General features: G+C 41.7%; 2 protein-coding genes across 3 annotated transcripts in view; both read left to right on the top strand.

Moving 5' to 3' along the window:
• The window catches only part of LOC135171413 (chymotrypsin-C-like), a 33,787-nt gene extending 16,749 nt beyond the window's left edge, over window positions 1–17,038 (top strand). The window contains exons 2-4 of one of the 2 annotated variants that reach the window (XM_064137944.1): window positions 8,432–8,796; window positions 9,367–9,585; window positions 16,669–17,038. In XM_064137944.1, the coding sequence (XP_063994014.1) occupies window positions 8,432–8,796; window positions 9,367–9,585; window positions 16,669–16,836 (752 nt within the window). In that variant the 3' untranslated portion in view covers window positions 16,837–17,038. The other variant, XM_064137945.1, reaches the window with a different exon arrangement.
• LOC135171192 (uncharacterized) lies at window positions 1,407–4,532 on the top strand. The gene is made up of 2 exons (XM_064137575.1): window positions 1,407–4,135; window positions 4,244–4,532. Exon 1 carries the CDS (start codon window positions 1,419–1,421, stop codon window positions 2,634–2,636), a length of 1,218 nt encoding a protein of 405 aa, XP_063993645.1. The 5' UTR covers window positions 1,407–1,418; the 3' UTR covers window positions 2,637–4,135; window positions 4,244–4,532.
• Window positions 17,039–19,612: the final 2,574 nt, after the last annotated feature.

Raw genomic sequence — 19,612 nt, 5'->3', positions numbered from 1 at the left:
TAACATTTCAGTTTCATAATCCGGAGAATACGAGGACACGAAAGTGGCACGTATTATTCGGAATGCAAAACATATGAAGAAAGGAAAATAAAAGGTAATGAATATATGTGGATCAATCCACGTATATTTGTAGTGGGGAAAAATCGATATCCCTAATAATAAGTGTATACTCTCCCGAGAGAGTATCCTAAAATCGCCTCCCCCCCCTCTACAGGTTCGAATTGACGAGTATCGGTTGATACTAACTGTGGAACAGTCCGGCGTGAGCCATCAAATTGTACTGACCAAAATAGATCAGATAAAAGACATCTTAAAGACACTAGAGTGATAATTAAATCCTGACAAAACCCTCACACTCTTACAAAATCAGAAGTGGGATACTGGATCTATAAGTCTCAAGAAATTTGGCCGGACTCACAGTAAATTGAACTTTTGGAATTTGGTTTTGGTTTTTCGACAAACGTAGAGTCGAAGCGTCTGTACGATCACGATCGTTCTATAATTTTGATTCGTAACCGAACACTACAAAATCAGTTAACGATCCTCATTTTGTTAGTGTTTCGTTCGAATGGTTGTTAGTGAATCGTGGAGACAATTTTGAGCCCTGTACCAATGTACTGAGGGATTTGGGTACTGATCACGAGTTTTTTTGAGACGACGCGTCCTCCACTGGGAACTTTGGCTACGATTATTTGAAGTGGAAGACCATCGTCGGGATTTGTGAATTTTGAGTGGTCAGTACGAAGAATTTGAGTATTGAGTGGATAATTTCCACGTTTTAACTGGATTTGGGTACCGATCACGAGTTTTTGAGACGACGCATCCTCCACTGGGAACTTTGGCTACGATTATTTGAAGTGGAAGACCATCGTCGGGATTTGTGAATTTTGAGTGGTCAGTACGAAGAATTTGAATATTGAGTGGATAATTTCCACGTTTTAACTGGATTTGGGTACCGATCACGAGTTTTTTTGAGACGACGCATCCTCCACTGGGAACTTTGGCTACAGTTATTTGGAGTGGGAGACCATCGTCGGGATTTGTGGATTTTGAGTGGTCAGTACAAAGAATTTGAATATTGGGTGGATAATTTCCACGTTATACGTAGATTTGACCTTGAAGAAATTGTCTTCTAAAGGAAATAGTTGACGAATTGGTGTGATACCTCACGGCATTCCAGGTTCCACGTGATCCATAGAATCCAGAATATTCTACGGTAGCGCTGTTTACGTGTGCCAATTGTCGTGTTGTGAGGCACCTGTGATAAATAACGAGAGCGGAAAGTAGGTCATCCTATTTAGAATTGGGCTCTGAATTAGGTGGTATCACGGGAAATAAAATTTGAACGTCAACTGGTAAACACTGGCCTTCGTCGGATTAAAATTTTGGTCGAGACTTTCGTGTCAACAATAGTCACAATGGTGTATCAAGAGGCTCACGTGTTTACGATCAACGAACTTAAATGTAAATTGCAAAAGGCTGGCTTACCACAGAGCGGGAATAAAAACGAATTGATTACTCGTTTGATGACGCATGATCCGAAAGGAGAATGGAGACGGGTCGACGATGATCAGGAGCAGATTGACGCCTTAGAAGAAAATGAGGAACAACAACGCAGGCAGGAATTTATGCAGCAAGAGCTTGACCTTGCACGCAGGGAACGTGACCTAATGAGGAGAGAACTGGAAATCGCGCGACGCGAGTTAGAACTGCTGCGAGTCAACGTGCATAGGGAACCCCCACGAGACAGAGACGAAGGTGCACCAGCCGGAGCATCGTCATCTCGGAATATTAAGGTAATTTCGGAAATGTTACCTGAATTCACCGGGGCTCAGGATGCTTTTTGGAAGTGGGAGCAGCAGTTAGAGTTCCTCAAGGCCAATTATAACCTAGAAGAGTTCTCAATGCGTCTAATTGTCGGTCAGCGGCTGAAGGGTGGGGCTCTTGAGTGGTTTCACTCGAAGCCGGAACACTTGGGCATGAATCTGCAGGAGTTATTGGACGAGATGAAGTCGGTATTCGACGACCGACCAACGAAACTTGATCTGAGGCGAAAATTTGAGGCCCGACAGTGGAAGGCTTTTGAAACTTTTGGCGAATATTATTTGGACAAGCTGGCGCTTGCTAACCGCATCGCCGTTGCAGAGGACGAGCTGGTTGACTACCTGATTGATGGAATACCGGATCCAGCACTCCGTAGTCAGGCCAGGATTCAGAATTTCTCTTCGAAAACTGAGATGCTCAAGGCCTTCAAGAAGGTATCGATGAGGCGTGAGCACAGGGAAGAAGACCAGAAAGGGCGCACCTTTCTCCAGAAAAGAGAAACATCTAGGCTAGCTGCCTCAGCTGGAAATAAAGGCGAGCAGTCGACACGCAGAGAACTTACGGATGGATCCAGTGGCCCATCGATGGTGGAAGATATTCGGATGTGCAATTATTGCAAAAAACAGGGTCATACGAAATTCCACTGCCCAGTTCTGTCGACGAGAGGGAAGCCCTGTTACAAGTGCGGCGAGCTAGGCCACATGATGAAAGATTGTCCAGGAAAAAAATCGCACGTTAACAACGTAGACACGCAGCGAGAAGTCCTAGCAGCATCGACATCGGACGATGAGTATTTTGAAAAAATTACCTAGGTTATTGTTTGGGGTAGATCAGTGTGGTAAAATTCGACAACGAACCCAAAGAAAACTAACAATCGATGTATGTAAATTATAATTAATTACAACTGTAAACTAGAATAATTTAGTGAGAATGACTTAAGATTATTTATTTTGATAGCGACTTGTGGTCTCCGAGTTGAGATAATACCTATTGGATTTGTTGATATGAAAGTTTGAAAATTTTGACGAAACTTGTTATTGTGGAAATTTGTAGATGTGTTTCACGAAATTTTATCCAGACACTGTATGAGAATGTATAGGATGTGAACTTGAAATGTATATATATATATGTGTAGTTCGGGGCGAACTATTGTCAGGATAGCCGAACTGTAGTGGGGAAAAATCGATATCCCTAATAATAAGTGTATACTCTCTCGAGAGAGTATCCTAAAATCGCCTCCCCCCCCTCTACAGGTTCGAATTGACGAGTATCGGTTGATACTAACTGTGGAACAGTCCGGCGTGAGCCATCAAATTGTACTGACCAAAATAGATCAGATAAAAGACATCTTAAAACACTAGAGTGATAATTAAATCCTGACAAAACCCTCACACTCTTACATATTCAACTTATGTAGATAACTGGGGCGCAGCGTCAGCGCTTTACGCCTCGAACTGGCCTCTAGCGCGTCACCGTGCGATGTAATACGAATCCACGAGACAATAAATACTCGGGGACTCGTATTCTCTGGGCCAGTTATCCAAATACCATTCATAAGGAGTTACTTCTTCTGTAATTATACTCGCCTGATACTCTGTGTCTCAGAGCGAGTCTTTAATTGTTAATAAACTTGTGGAATAACCAATAAAGATAGTGAATCAATTGAAGATATCTGCTCCTATCCTCTATCCGCGAGTGTGAACCCCGAAACCCGAACCCAACCGCTCGGGTCCATTACAGTCCGCTAAATAATTCAACATCAAAGTGTTTTGACATTCGCAGTGCACTACAATGTATTTGTTTTAAAATAAATCCGGCCAATTACCGAAACCTCCTGTGCACCATAATTTATCTCCCCGAACTTCCGCACCCACCATCCCATCCGGCCCAACCATCAAACGGAAGATCATTAATTAAACATTGGTCCTTCGAGCCGGATTTGGGAGTGAAGTGTAGTGAAGTGATAAGTGGAACATTCAACGTGGGAAAAGGACGCCGAGCGCACGCTTGATTTACAAGGGGCCCACATCACGGAAACAACGCACACTCACCAAGGAACAAATGGCCAAATTCCATCGCCTGAGTAAATTTGGAAATTTAACGGCCAAATTCCGCAAGGGATTAACGCGTGAACACAACACGGGCTTTGTTTACGTCGCGGGAGATCAACGTGGGAACAAAGCCACAAGGTCAGGATCAAATCGGGGCACTCAACTTAAATTCATCGAGCGCGTTATCGATCGACGCGGCGGTCGGTAACACATCGGCGGCACATCATCAACGGTCGGCAAATACTTACCAACACTGATCAGTAAGTCGGTCACACCATCCATATCCCCGTGTCAACGCATTCCCAACGTATTAAAGAGGGAAACTCAACAGTTTAAACATAAATTTAATAAATTTAAATAAATTAAAGGAAAACCACCAAATTAAAATGCAGCGGGAAGAATCGTCATCGTGGGCCAACATCATGGAGGAACACGACAAAACGAACCCTTCGGAATTTTTCTAGTTAAAAATGCTTTTTGACAAATATCTTGTAAAGAAATAGGTTGACAGCATTTTGTCAAAAAAATTTTTTTGGGGACAATTCAATTTACACATTAAATGTCTGATCAGGCAATTACATCAATTATTTTGTTTATTTAATAATCGAGGATTATTGTTTAAATTTTTGATCTCATCAGATTATTCTTGTATTCCAATAAATCATCCTAATGTTAGTAGTAATAGGTTTTTATTCACCCCCTGCCCACCCCTTAAAGGACTGTTTTGAAATTGCCAATGAGCGAAAGAGAAATACCGTTCCCCCTTTCTCTCTCACTCACTATCTATCATTCACGTGAGGTGACGTAATTTTTCTTTTAAAGAAATGGTGAATCATCAATCGAATTACCGTTTGATATGATTATCATGAGGATTTCGATTAATGATTAACCATTTATAGAAAAAAATTGATATAATATAGATAAAAAAGAAAAAAAAACGATGGAGGCTGGGATCGAACCCGACTCCACACCATGCGAATTGACTACGCTGGCTCTGGGCCAACATAGCAATTGATAAATTTTATCTAGCTCTTGGTGCATGCTTAACTCATCCGCCAAAAAACAAAAACAAAACATGTTTTTGTAAAAAAATGCGCCAAGCATATCTTTCGATGTTGTTCATTTGAAAAACAAAATTGAAAAAAAACTTAAAACAACAATTACTTAAAAAGTGAAGCCACAATTATGGAAATTTGAAAAAACTACAGCAATAACAAAAGACGCCAAGCTCATTGATTGAATTTACCATTGGAGAAAGCTGGTGATAATAGGAGACCATAAACCGTTTTGAGTTCTCTATGAATATTTTGACTAAGACGAGTCCCATAGAATCCTACAAAGGACATCGCAGTCAAATCAAATACTCGACTCAAATCGAAAGGGGTAAAAAGTCCTTTGTGTATTAAAAATTATTCAGCCATATGGTCAGGATCAACGTACTTGGCGCGGTTTTTCCTGATGACCTAGCCTATTTGGATATGCGATCTTTTCTTTTTTCGTTAAAAACCGCCCGTGAGACTTGACCTGAGCAGTGCTGACCCGTATAGCACTGCTGACTGAGATGTTTGTCATAAGAATCCTTCATCCCTATGCATCAACTGAGGAACTACGATAGTTTGTGTCTCGAACATAGTTGAATTGTAGAAAATTCCCTAGTCCGATGGTCTGCTCGTCAAGATTATCAAACTCATAGACCTTTTCACGATAACCAGATGGAACTATCGGTTCAATTTTTCGCTTTGTTGATTCCCCTAGAATTCCCAGACTAAACGACAGTTCGTGTAATAAAGGAAAGTACTCTGTTATCGCTAGTTCTAAAGAGAAAGTGGTGAGTTTCGAAAAAACCGCGCCAAGTACCTTGATCCTGACCATATGGCTGAATAATTTTTTGATTCACAAAGGACTTTTTACCCCTTTCGATTTGAGTCGAGTATTTGATTTGACTGGGATGTCCTTTGTAGAATATTATGGGACTCGTCTTTGTCAAAATATTCATATATAATACCACAAGTGGTTCAAAATTATCGAATATTTCCCGATAGATTCGTTGCAAACAAATGAAGGAGTCAAGTTTTTCAGGCTAAAAAATCACGAGTGCGAAGCACGAGTATATGCTTGGCGCATTTTGTTACAAAAACATGTTTTGTTTTTGTGTTTTGGCAGATTTCAAGCATTTTTTCAAAATGGGCAAGAGATTTTATACCTCCACTACCCAAGCTACTATCGAATGAGAGTCTTACTATTACTTAGATTTGCTCCGTTCTAAAAATAAAAGATATACATCCTTAGAATTTCTCGGCCATCGCATTTTGGCAATGTTTGTATCGTCTGTTTTTATCCATTCGGTTTTCTAATCCCTAAGCAGACTAATATAGTGGTCATTTTTTCCAATTTTGCCATGTAACACGGCACTATGGACGGAATATGAATCACCACAGTTATTAACTATAGTTGTTGGAATTGCTTTAAGTTTCCAACTGCTGATTTTTTGTTTAACATCCTTTTTATTGAACGAAAAAATGTTCAATTTTACAAGTACCGCGCAGCTACTACTTAAGCATGTTTTTCCTGAAACATCAGTGACATGTCCACAATTATCACAATGTTGTGAAACGTCGTACCAACATGACAGTGATCTTTTGATCAAATCATCTAAGGACACTGGTTCTTTGATGTTATTAAATGATAAAGTCAAAACAATATTATTCTCTTTTGAAGTTTTCATATAATTACATACTTTACATCGATCAAGATGAGTAAATTCATGTTTTAAATTTTGTTGTAAATAACGCACTTTGTCACATAAACGCTCCAGAAAGATTACGGGATCCTGCTCGTTATCAAGAGAAAATTCATCATCGACGAATTGTATGACTGCACTTGCATTCAAAACTTCAGAGCCTTCTATGTATTTTTTCAATAATTCATTTATTACTGTGTGCTCATCTTCGGGGCTGAGCAACAGTACTTGGCGTATTACGAGGGACCGAATTATGCATTGAATTACTGCGTTAGCATAACTGGCACCACCGGCAGAATTGCATAGCCCACAGATAGACGAACTTATATCGACTTGTTAATTTTCTACATTCGTCTCATCATTTGAACCAATTTCAAAAGCCCACTAAGTGTCCCATACCTTCGGCCAATATTTATCGGGTAGAGGTATTTGTTTCATATCAGGTCTGTATTTTGCCCTGAGTCTATGGTATTCGTCAATGGCCGTAATGGAAGCTTTTGCCGAAGATGGATCGAAATTGATCAAATAGACACCTCGCAATGTAGTTACTCTTGAAAGAGCGACGTACGTTTGGCAAGAAGAAAATATGGCTTGTCCTACATTCATAACAGCATTGTGTAAACTCAAGCCTTGACTCTTATGTATTGTAATTCCATAGCTCAAACAGATGGTAAACTGTCGTCTCGTACTGAATTACCAGAAGAAACAAATAAAAGTTATTGATAATTTGCATAATTTGAGGGTAACAATTAAGTCGTGGAGTGATAAATTTGATTTGAATTATTGAAGAGTTCATTTTAGACGATCTCTAGGTCCACGACACTTTTGCCAACCCCTCATTTCTCGCGCGCGTCGCTGATTGCGAAGCGACCACACAGCGCCCGTAGGAAACAAATGCTGTCAACTGTTGAACAAAAATCTGACCGTTTCATTCTGAGATAATCGCACCGTGGAAAATATGTAAAAAATTCCGTAGCTATGCGCGGATCTTTTTACTTAGGCGTTTAATTCGGAAAAACTTGACATAAATGAATATAGCATAGGCGGTTTAGGTAATGTAACTAAGTGCATTTTTGCTGAAAATTGCCGCGTTTTGACTCAGTTACGGAAATTACTTTTGGAGGTAGTGGAAGGGGTAGTTGTGTCGTGTATAGATACTTAGGGGCACTCGGCCTATTTATTCGAGGTTTCGAAATATATACTTGGCCGATACGCTCCCGCGTATCTCGCTTGGGCAGGTGAAAATATTTCTCTCCTTACCGGAAAGAATAGATCTTTTGAATTAATTTTTCTAAGCCTAAAAAGACATATTGTGGCTGAAAAATCATAAAAAAACTTTTCAAAGACGCAAAAAACTACATCTCCAATCTCGACTTGTCCCCGTGGCAGCGGGACTGCTACCGGCTTGGCCGATATGTAGACATTCCAGTAGTACTCGTAGCACCCCCTTTCCCGTGGGGTGAAACTACGTCGGTAACGTGGAGTGCCTGGCGTCACTCAAACCCCCAGAACTGAACCTCTAGTCTATCCTCTTTGGTGACGGTTATCGATGGCTATCATAAGTTGAAAATACAGATTTTTATTCACAAATTTTACTGTAGTTTTTCACAATTTTGTCAAAAAAAAATTGCAACATTGCCAGTTTTCCAGTCTAGATATACAGACATAACATAAAACACATCGTTTTTAGCGTTTTATAATATCCGAGACAACTTGCAATTGGAATTTGACAATCGACAAATCGATCAAATACAAGGTTTTCATTCGAAAGCAAAAACATTTTGAAACCAAGCTTATGCATAAATTATAATTACAGAAGTGATTGGTGAGCGACTACAAAGGATGGTCAATGCCGATGATGCCGCAGATGCAGAGTTTCCGTCATATGCCTTCATTAATTCTCTGTACATCGAAAATGGCGTCCCATATCTTGGACAATGTGGTGGATCACTTGTTACCCGTTCCCACATTCTTACTGCTGCGCACTGTACCACATATCACAATAATTCTGCGCTCTTTGTTTATTACATGCATCCTGCCGAAGTGTTCGTTATACTAGGGACTACTAGTATACAGGAAGATTCCCATCGCCACAATGTAAAGCGAATATATAGACATGAACAACATCACAGCCTTTTCTATCGCAATCTTTGGTCAAGTTACGATGTCGCCATTCTCGAGGTAAATGAATCACTCGCAGATCGGATACTGATACCTCGGCAAAATAGATCCGCTGACTGTGAAAACTCTACTATTTTTGGTTCCATATGAAAGCTTTGCAAACGTCCGATTTGCTAAATTTGCTTGGAAACGTAGAAATAAAAGATTCGACTGCCGTGGGTGTGTGCACATGGTCAACTTCGTCCACTATTTCAGAAAACTCCGGGAATAAGTGGGTGAAGTTAGTCCTAGAAAATCAAATGTCGTCAAATCATACGTATTGCTAAGATGTAAATTTCAGAAATTCAGCTCGATTGCGCCAACAGTTTTCCGTAAATTTTCATTTAATTCTGAACCGGCTTTCGCAAATATCTCGAAAACTATGGAACCGATTTCAATTTTGCCTTTCGCAGAATATTTGTCACGATGTATCCTACCGTAAGCAATCGAAATATGTAGACCTATTTTCAGGAAGTTTTAGAGTTATTCCATTGTTTCTGTTTTGTCGAGAAAAAGTTTCATGACACGATAACCTTGCGAAACATTCCTTCATCAAAGTGAAATTTGTCATAAAATTTGAGATTATTTCAGTTACAGCAACCAGTAGATCTAGGCCCTACGCAACAAATTATTAATTTACCATGTTACCGGCCAAACGTGGGTGAGCAAGGTATACTGGTGGGAAGCGGATCTCCCCACTCCCCATTAGCGCGGAAATTGACAAAAGCTGTATTTAAAGTAGTCGAGTGCGATGATTGGGTGGCAATAGGTATACTTTGCCTCCGGAGCGATAACACTATAGTGATAGCAGTAAGTACACACTTGCAGAATTTCTAAAGAATATAATTAGCGAATTCTGGTACCACGCCAATAATGGTTTGAGTGAATGACATTTCGTTGGATATTTTCCTCGTAAAAAATGCTGCCAAGGGAATCATGGTAGAGGACTGTTATTTTCACAATTAACATAAAATTTAACAGATCATTTTTGAGAATGCGGTTACGTTCTTTGGTTCAAATCTGGAATAAAAAACCTGTACCAAAGGTAAACTTGACAATATCCAAGTATCCCAAAAAATTTTTGGTTCTCAAAATTCGTTTCAACAATTAGGGGAGGGAGTGAAATTGTTATTTAGAGCCTCCTCGTCGGAATCTGGATATCGGCTAACATACGAGCAAACAAGGGGCTAAAATCCCAACAGTGCACTCGTAATCCCCGGCGCAACCTAACTCCGTAAAACAAGGTGGAAGTTATTGTGCCGAAAGTTGAATGGCACTGGGGTACAGTGCTTTGAAAGATACCCCTGGGGCACCAGTACCCCATTGTACGCATGCATGAGGTATTGCGGAAATTGCACTCTCCGGAAGCCATGGTCTAGACCTTGAAGGGGGTGAAAGGCGGGACCGGTACAAAGACATCCAGATCTATAGGCACCACTCCTCCAGAGGCCGCCATCCCCAAAAAGAAGTTGAGGATGAAGGAGGACCTTCAAGCTACCGCGTTCAGTGAGGTGATGAAGGGAGGTGGCGGAGTGGCCTTAGTGCCACCCACCTACTTGAAATTGATCCTGACGGAGGCACAGAACGAACTCATCGGATGGACGGTCCCGTCGTGAGCTTAGAAGAAGATCGATACCACCAGGGGATGCTGGCAACTAACGTGCATAGATTCCCAGTCGAAAGATTGGCTCAAGACTGCGGTGGTCACCATCATTCCGTGGGAAGGAGCATTCCTTGTCGTTACAGACACGGAAGCTGCCCCAAAGTTGATCAAGGCGATTTTAGGTGTCTCCGTCCCAGAAAAACGGTGGGTGTGGCCGTAGCTTTGGAATGACCGACAAGGCAGAACGCGGGCCTGGTCACTGAAAAGTGTTGGGTCTAGGACTGCAGGGAGGAGAAGGGAGGGACCAACCTAGTGCATCCAAAATCCCTGGAACGGCTGAAGGAGACGGAAAGAGCTTCTTTATACTGACTGACTCGGGTTCGTTTCGACCAAGCACGGCGGAGAGTCGCGGTGGGCCCACCCATTTCAACTGACAGCTCGAATGGGATAATACCTGGCAATGGCGGGGGCGAACCAACGAATACGAAAGTCTCGAAAAGGGCTGCGGCCGCGGCTGACGGTACTGGTCCGGGGAGTGAACGGATGGAATACCTAGCGGGCGTGGAGCTAGAGATCTTAACAGGGACTCCAGCCTTACATTTGTCACCGTGCGATACTAGTGGGTCATTCACATCACAGTGCGCTATCGCAGGTTGGCAAAACGATGCGTTGGGTTAAGGGTCCCCCGTGAGGACACACGCTCTGACCGTCGATAGATTGAGTTTGATGTAAGACGCAGGGGAACGGTGGAACAGGGGTCTGAGAGGAGACACTCCCAGGCCACGGCCTGGAATACCTTTAGAAGGCAGGTACAAGGAAGGCTTGGAGGCACCCGAATCAGGTACGGTAGCATCAGCCGGTTAAAGGAGTTGGTGGAGAAAATCCAGGGACCCCCATCGATGTGTTTTCGGAGACACGATTAACTCATGCTGGTAGGGGGGGGGGGGAAGGTATCGTGGTGGACTCACAACCTGTGGAGGCGAAGAGGCCTATCCAGGCGATTTTGGGACTGAGCCGATCGCTCCAAAAAAGATGAAAACTGGATTCAATACAAGTATGTACAGAGAGAGTACAAGAGCCTCACTAAGAAATCGAAGGAAATCGCCTGCAGAACCTTCAGCGAGGATCTGGAAATGCTGCCACAGGTGGCCGGACGCCCCAGGGTTTTCTCCAGCGGTCCCACATATGGGCTGCGCAGCATAGTTCTGCTGGATGGGGAGACCATCACACAGCCGAACGATATCCTGGAACACCTGATTCCGGTGCAACAGCTCCTCTTCGGAAACGAAATTTTCGAGGGGCTCGAGAGAATGGGAGTGGATACTGCTGGGTACGCGGACGACGTAGCAAAGCTGGTAACTAGCAGGGACAGCAGCCTGCTCCGTCGTGAAACGCAAAAGGCGTTAGACTAACTTCGACATCGTGCATCTCTCTTGTGCTCAGGGTAAAATCGGGCAAAACTGAGAGGCCGCGATGTACTGTGACCTACCCTTCAGAAATTATATCATTAATATTTCCCAGTCAAGACACCAATGTTAAAGAATTTTTCCTTCCAGTATAACTGTATTGCAAGGGAGGGCCTGGAAAAGAGAAGTGCGAGAACAGGGGCAATCATAATAGCTCGGCGGCGGGAGGGGGGGGGATTTTTCAATGAATAACAGATTTATCTTGAATCATGACTCGCACATAATAATTCTCTACATATTAATATTACAGACCTCCTAAAAAATCCGAACGAAGGGGTAAGGCCAAGCACCCTGGGACAAATGACAGAATTTATATAATAAAAAAAGGAAGCGTCTAATATTGTTCCGGCGAGAGCGTAAAAAAAAACCCGATGGAGAGTGGTATGCGGGTTAACGGGGGACAATAACGTTGACACTCGAGACGCACTATTTAGTCACTAGGAAAATTATTTATTTCACGTCACTTTCGATTCACAATTATAAAAATATACAACTATACAATTGTGCCTTGCACATAAGCTGCGAACAAACACTTGGATATTGAACGCGGTAGAGGAAAATCTGGTGATAGAGAATGGTCGAGGACTAACGGTCACCACGAGAGCACAGTATTGAGTGTCTCTCGGAACGTCCGAGAGAAAATTCTCCGGAAATATCGAACGTTCCAGATTCAATTCGAACGTTCCCGTAGAGTCACCGGAAACGGTGATAAGGACAGCGCCTCGGGCGCGCAGTTGGGCACCTGGAGGCCAACGCGGCCGGTAAAGGGGATGGTGCCCAGGAGGTGCTGCCACCCTTAGGCCGTATGAGGCTATCGCCTCAACAAGTATTGACAAACATATGCGGGGAGAAGTTAGGGGGCACAATAAATTATATATTCAATGCAAAATGCAGAGAGGAAAAAGAACAAGAGTGGAGATAAAAATAATCTGGGGAAAATCAATGACAACATAAGGGCTTATCGTTGAGGGAAGGGTTATTCTAAGAGAGAGGGAACATATAGATAATTTGGGGCAGGAAAAATATTAGGGGGCACTCACGACTCCCTAGGATCTTTCAAGATCTGCACCAACTCCATGGGGGACAAGACTTTCGACGTCCAACTTCACCCCTCCTCGCAGCCACGCAACCCTCTTCTCCAACGGTTATCTTCCCTTCAAGACGAATCTCCTTTACCATTATCCTCCTTCGTCACCAGATTGTTCTCATCAAGTCTCTTCCTTAGTTCTTGGTGATATTTCTCCGCACAGAATTAATCTTCTTCAAATATTCTCCGCAACACACGTTTCCAATCATAACAACACGTCTTTATTATGCAGCAGGTTTCGGGGTAGTTCCAAACGGAAATGGTCATCGTGGCACGCGTCTCATTTTTCTCATTGTTCTTCTCGGGGGGGGGGGGGGCTCGCACGACGAATGGTCAATGACGTCTCGTCATGTGGTGTCCTTCTTGATGTAGTCGTGAGTGTCGGGGTGAAGGGATAGGATTTTGCTGAGGGACGACGTTACCCAACGGGGGTGAACAAAAATCCTACCCTAAGAAGCTAAATATTCATTTGGTGGTGGAGGAAGGGCGAAAAAAAGTCTGCTTCGTCATAGTACACACAAGTTAAGGGTGATCCTTAGACCTCTCTCCATACATGGCATGAAGCTGAGCTTCTTTTGGGAGGTTAAATATCTAGGCCTATAGCTTGACAAGAGGTTCAGCTGGAAAAAGCATATCACCATGCAGCCCAACAAGGTCATCACATCATATTCGGCATGCAGGAGAATGTTTGGCAGGATATCGGGACTAAGGCCGAGGATAGGGATATCGATTCACACTGCCATAATGACTCCACAGCTGACCCACGCCACTGTAGTCTAGTCACCGGCCATGAACAAGGCCTGTTACGGAAGGGTGCTGCGGGGTACAACAGGGACCCTGAGAACGACCACCACAGTGGCGCTGAAAACTATGCTTTTCGTGCAGCGACCACATCTTGACATTAAAGAGGTGGCCGATTTTACGGCTGCGAGGATGCGGCGTCATGGGACATGGAGAGGAATCAAGAATGGTCATACGGCCAGCCTTGCTGCAGACTTTGGTCTGAATAAAATACTGTCCAGGGGTGAAGACGCATGCTGACCGCGGTGGTATTTTCATAGATCGTTGAAGGTCGACCTTCATCACCAGGAAACGCTAACGGAAAGCGATGACGAGTGATCGCCGCCGAAGGAGTTCGTCTGGTACACAGATGGCTCCAGGATTGGTGATTGTTAGATGAGCGTGTGAGAGACTCACGTGTTTGTAATATTAATAACACGAATCGACGTCCCTCTTCATCATAGGATACAACGACGAGAGTCACGTAGAAAAATTGATCAATATAATTTGCAATAGGTCGTCGAAATTCTTGTGAGAATCGTTCTTGTTCATTATACAATAATCAGCATCAATATATAATGGTGACTACACGGTTGATTAAAGATACGCACCAACGGCAAAGATAGCTCGTTGACGTCACTACTTGGATATCCTTAAATAGATTGACTCATCTCTCAGTGGGGTTTACGCGTAATATCTCTGAGTCTAATATAGAGGAAATTAATAACGTTTCGCTAGAATCGATTTAAAAAAATCTGGGGGATTCGGGTGCTTGAAATGTATTATACCTCGGTGTCGTATTTAAGGATTATTTATTGGCTAGATGTGTTTACATCGAGGGAATATATTAGACTAATCGTGTGCCGGGTAGCGTGTCAGTTTATATACCTTCGTTTATCGAAGGTTCGAGAATTGTCCTAACATTCCGTGAGCGACAAGGACAAGTGATATTTGTCTCGAATTCCGGCTTTGGAATATTCCAGACGCTATGCAATTTAACTGACGAGATTACTTTATTGTGGCCCGCGCCACAAAAAATGTTACAATGATATATTTTGCATCGCATCAATGCAGCATAGAAATACTAAGTTCTTTGGATATTGTTATATGAGAAAAAAAAATGAGCCGTCATGGGACGCCTGGCAGATGTGAAACATCGTGTGTGTACAAGTAATATGCATAAAAGATCATATTATTACAGGAAGTAAATATAGCCTTATGAACAAATGAAGTATTACAAATTTCTTACAGAAAATGATAACTTTATTTAATAAACATTTATTTACATGGGATATAAAAATTCAATATTAATATCAAGTGGCTACAATTTAACTATTTGCATCTGTAACTTCAGTAATAGTTATATTCGATTTTTCCTCTGCCGGTATTACCGTGACGATTGGTCGATGATAACTCAAGTACGTTACAAAAGTATTGGATGAAACACCATCAAGATATCTCACAAATACAGCGTCTATTGTTGTTCCATATTTGGTAGTAGATTCTCTTGGATTATTATTGATTTGCAATTGAAATTCTTTTTGACGAAATGTCATTAATGGCATTGATTCAGCTCTTGCAAAATTTACATTAAAGTCTCCAGCTAAAATTAATGGCAGTTTAGGTTTATTTGTTTTAAAAATTATTGAACCTGTTTGGCTATAAGGAAATAACCTTTCATGTAAAAATGAAATTATATGATCCATTTTGTTATTAGGTGAAATGTATACTACAATCATAATTAATTCACTTCCGTCTTCTAGTTTAACATGTGAAGCACACATATCACCAATAGATGTTTGGGAAACATGAACTTCTGTAGCATTTTGAACTGCTAGATCCATGTTGAGTGTAGTAACATGTGAAGTGTTATTGTTTTTGTAAATGGCCACTCCAGCGGCTCTAACATTTTGTCGTTTAAATTATGCAATACAATGAAAGTTACATAAGTCAACTGCTTCATCTGCAGGACACCATGTTTCAGTTAGCAACAAAAAGTTACTATTTCTACAAATAGGATCTTGTAAATCAGCAGCATGTTTCCTGAGACTTTGACAGTTTAAAGTGTATATGGTTAATTTATGTCTGGAGTTGATAAAATCAGTGATCAATCGATTAGTAAAGTCTTACACAACATTGATAGTATGCCTTGTGTTCAACTGATCAGGATGGCGTCCAGTTTCAATAATAATATTTTGTGATGCCTGTAAAGATTGTTGAGAACTGAAATATTTTAAAAAATATGATATTAAAATATACAAAAAAAAAAAATGTTGAGTATGGCTTCAATATACTCATGAACTTAAATTTTAGTTACTTATTGCAATATATGACTAAAGATTTGAGAATATAAATTTAATTAATAAATTTGTCCATATTCATTCCTTCATGAATAATAAAAAAATAATTAATTAAAGATAATATTAATATAATTTATATAATTATTAATCCCAACATAATTTATAAATTACTGATATGATTAATATCAATATAATTAATTAAATATGGAGCTATAATAATTACAGTTATGGAGACATGAAAAATACGATCTACTTACTGATGACTTGGTAGTATGCCATAGGCTAGTTTCCCTTTCCTTGCACACGGTTGATCACTTTGACCTTCTAAGTTATCACTATCACACATATTTTATTTTCAAAAATTGAAATAAAAAATTAAATATAACACAGGTTATGTGTACCGTATAAAGAACCACGTGGAACTGTGTGAGAAGCCACACCGTACACTCTACAAAACATAATATATATAGGTATACCTCAGTATAGCGTGGCGGCCCATCCCCACACCATCCACTCTACTACACAGAATATAGATAGGCATACCTTAGTATAGCGTGGCGGTTGCTCGCCACGGCAAGTATCGCCACGCCAACGATTCGGTTTAGGAGTGCGCCTATAGATGTTTCACATCAAAAAGCAATCAACTTTTTGAAACAGGGTGACAGCGGGTCAGCTTTCATCATCAGCAATAGAATTTTCGGGATAGTCTCAGCAACACCAACACACGGCAGGTTTTACATTCTAACGAATGTCTTTGACTATTTCGACTGGATTGTGAACATCATTGGCTTGCCGGATGAATTTGCTTTCCTGGCTGGTCACTGACGAATGGGAATGCATACAATGAAAGGAAAGTCTGTCAAAATGTGTCAATGACAATTTTGAATGTTTGAATATTGAATGTCAAAGGAAAGTTTTGTATGATGAAAAAAAAATAGTTGAATTATAACACTTACAATTCAAAATCAATTCGATTGGAATTATGTAAAAAATTCAGTGATAAAATGTTAACAATGAATATTTTGTATGTCCACTGATTTTACCTCTACGCCATCCATCTCCCACGATTTTTACTCGATTCAGAAAAATTTCCAGACGATCTGACTTAACGAAAGAAACGCGTAGCACGACTGTCGTTCACTCAAATCCAAAATATTTTCTTGACCTTTGCTCTGTGTGAGACCATTCATAAAGGAATTTTCCCTTCCGATAGACAGCGTTGCCGTCTTTCTATTTTTCTTTCACAATGATAGCGTATGCTCTGTAACGCAAAAATACGAGCTTCAACCACATCATGCGCGCACGAATGTCCCTTTGGATAGTGAATTTTTGAAATTGGAGAATTGAACTTCTAAAATCATTCTGAAAAATCCAAAATTTTATCAGCTTTGAGTTGTTACCGTTCCAGTACTTTTTTTCATGGACAAAAATATCCTGATAATAAAATTACATCAAAAACATAACAAAGAAAAATATCATAACAAAGATATGACCAATAAGAATGTCACGGTCACCGTTAGAGGAAGTTAAAGGGTCAGAAAGTTTTGAGGGTGTGACGAGGCAGATCTTTTGCGGCAGAACCATTTGGAACAGCCCCGGAAGCAGTCAGAGAACTATAAAGTAAAGTCAAGTATTGGATAAGATTATTGAAGAGACAAGTTGAAGGAGGGACGGTGACGGAAAATAGTTGTGGTGAAGATCATAGAATAATTGTAGAGGAAGGCGAAGGTGGATTTGTAAGCAAAGCTATGTGTTTTTAGTTTTGTGAATTTTGGTTTATGTTAAGAATCAGTTTATTGAAACTCCGGTTTGTCGTCCCCCGGTAAAAAGGACGGCTGGCGCCCAACAAATGTTGCTTGGGAATCCAGGGGAAAGGGCAGTTAACGGGTTTTTCTCAACCCCGAGGAAAAATCTCGTTACAGTGGCGCCCAACGTGGGGCAACGTTCGTTGGACTTTTCTTTTTTTTGATTACGGGGTAATAATTTTCGATTTTATGTTCTCTATTTTTACAATGATAGAGAAAGATATTAGGGACATAAGTGACGACGATGGCGCACATGCGCAGATTATCATAAAGGTTATCGGTAATATTGTGAGAGAGAAACTTTGAATTTAGAAAATTACGAAATATCGTAGAAAAATTTATGGAATTTGGAAACTTGGATAATCCCTAGTTAATCCCGATGAAATTCCGGAGGATTATCGTGCGATTTTGGACATTGTAAACATCTCGTGTTTTCGCATTCCTCAGGTGATTACGATTTCGATGCCGAATTCCGTTGGTATTTGGAGAATAGATTATTTTGAAATATAATTGAGGACAATTTTGGAGAAAGAAAACTCTAGAATTTATCGCTTGATAAATGAGGTCGCAGAGTAGAGGGAGTACTACCCCTTCTTACCTTGCGCAACTAGCTCTATGCCTGGATGGGTAGTAAGTCCAGGAGATTGGAAAGGGAGAGACCCCTCGATAGGTACGGATAACGGTTAAATAGGCTCACGGAACCATCTCGAGGATAATTACGACTCGAACTGCGAATCAGAAAGGTTCATTCGTTTCGATCGATAGATAGGAGAGTAGTCTAGCGTACCCTTCGCATACGTGCTCAATTCTGAGAGATCTTAGCTCAGGTCATAGTAAAAACAATATTTAATTATGGCGGATAATGGTGATAGTGAATATAACCCGGAAATCAGAGTGATCCCCGGGGATAGAATTCGATTGCCCTCAGGGGAGCTTACGGACCTCCCAGGTCCAAGTGATAACGATGCTCGAGGCAATGGATCTCGAGAGAAAATGGAAATTCAGGCCCGATCGGATTGTCCTGATGAACTCCCAGGACCAGATCCACCCCGAAGAGGCCGGGGTCGCCCTAAGAAGATTACGAGGGCGGAAGATTCGGACTTCAGCAGCGTAGTTTCTGATGCAGTCCCAATGAAGGAGCGTGTTGGTGTAAATCACACAATAAAGACTTGAACGGGGCCTTTATATAGCCGCCCCGAGACTGGATCGTCACCTCCAACATACCTGGCGGAACCCTTCCAAGAAGGTACGCGGGGTAATTATAGGACGCAATATCGAGTCCGTGGTCCAGCCGCACCTGGCAATCTTGCCGAAGATCTACCTCGGATATTCGGAGAAGCTTCACGAGTACATGCTCCAGATGGACAACCACCTCGAGAGGACAATGCCCTTCGTCGACGTATAATCGTCGACCCGAATTTTGGAATTTCGGACGAGGAGGCCCAGGAGGATTACCAGGACCACGGTCGCCCAATTACAGCTTGCGGCCTATTGAACGCCATGCGTCGATGGAACCTAAAATTCTCAGGGTTTCCCCACGAGGACGTAGAATTATTCCTAGTCCGCATCGACGAGGGACTGGCCTTCCTGAAAATTAGGGAGGCAGACTTATTGAGGGCCATCCCCTTTGTGCTTGATGGACCAGCCCTCATTTGGTATCGGGGACATGCCCATGAATTCACATCCTGGCGTAATGCTCGTGACTCATTCAGGAGTCATTTCGCAGACCCCGATTATCAAAGGGCATTGAGAGACGAGGTCAGTCGTCGGACTCAGGCAGATACTGAAGCGGCGCG

The sequence above is a fragment of the Diachasmimorpha longicaudata genome, chromosome 19 (genome assembly GCF_034640455.1).
Source record: "Diachasmimorpha longicaudata isolate KC_UGA_2023 chromosome 19, iyDiaLong2, whole genome shotgun sequence".
Taxonomy (NCBI): domain Eukaryota; kingdom Metazoa; phylum Arthropoda; class Insecta; order Hymenoptera; family Braconidae; genus Diachasmimorpha; species Diachasmimorpha longicaudata.
The sequence above is the reverse complement of the archived record's forward strand: the minus strand, read 5'-3'. Positions and strand labels throughout refer to the sequence as shown.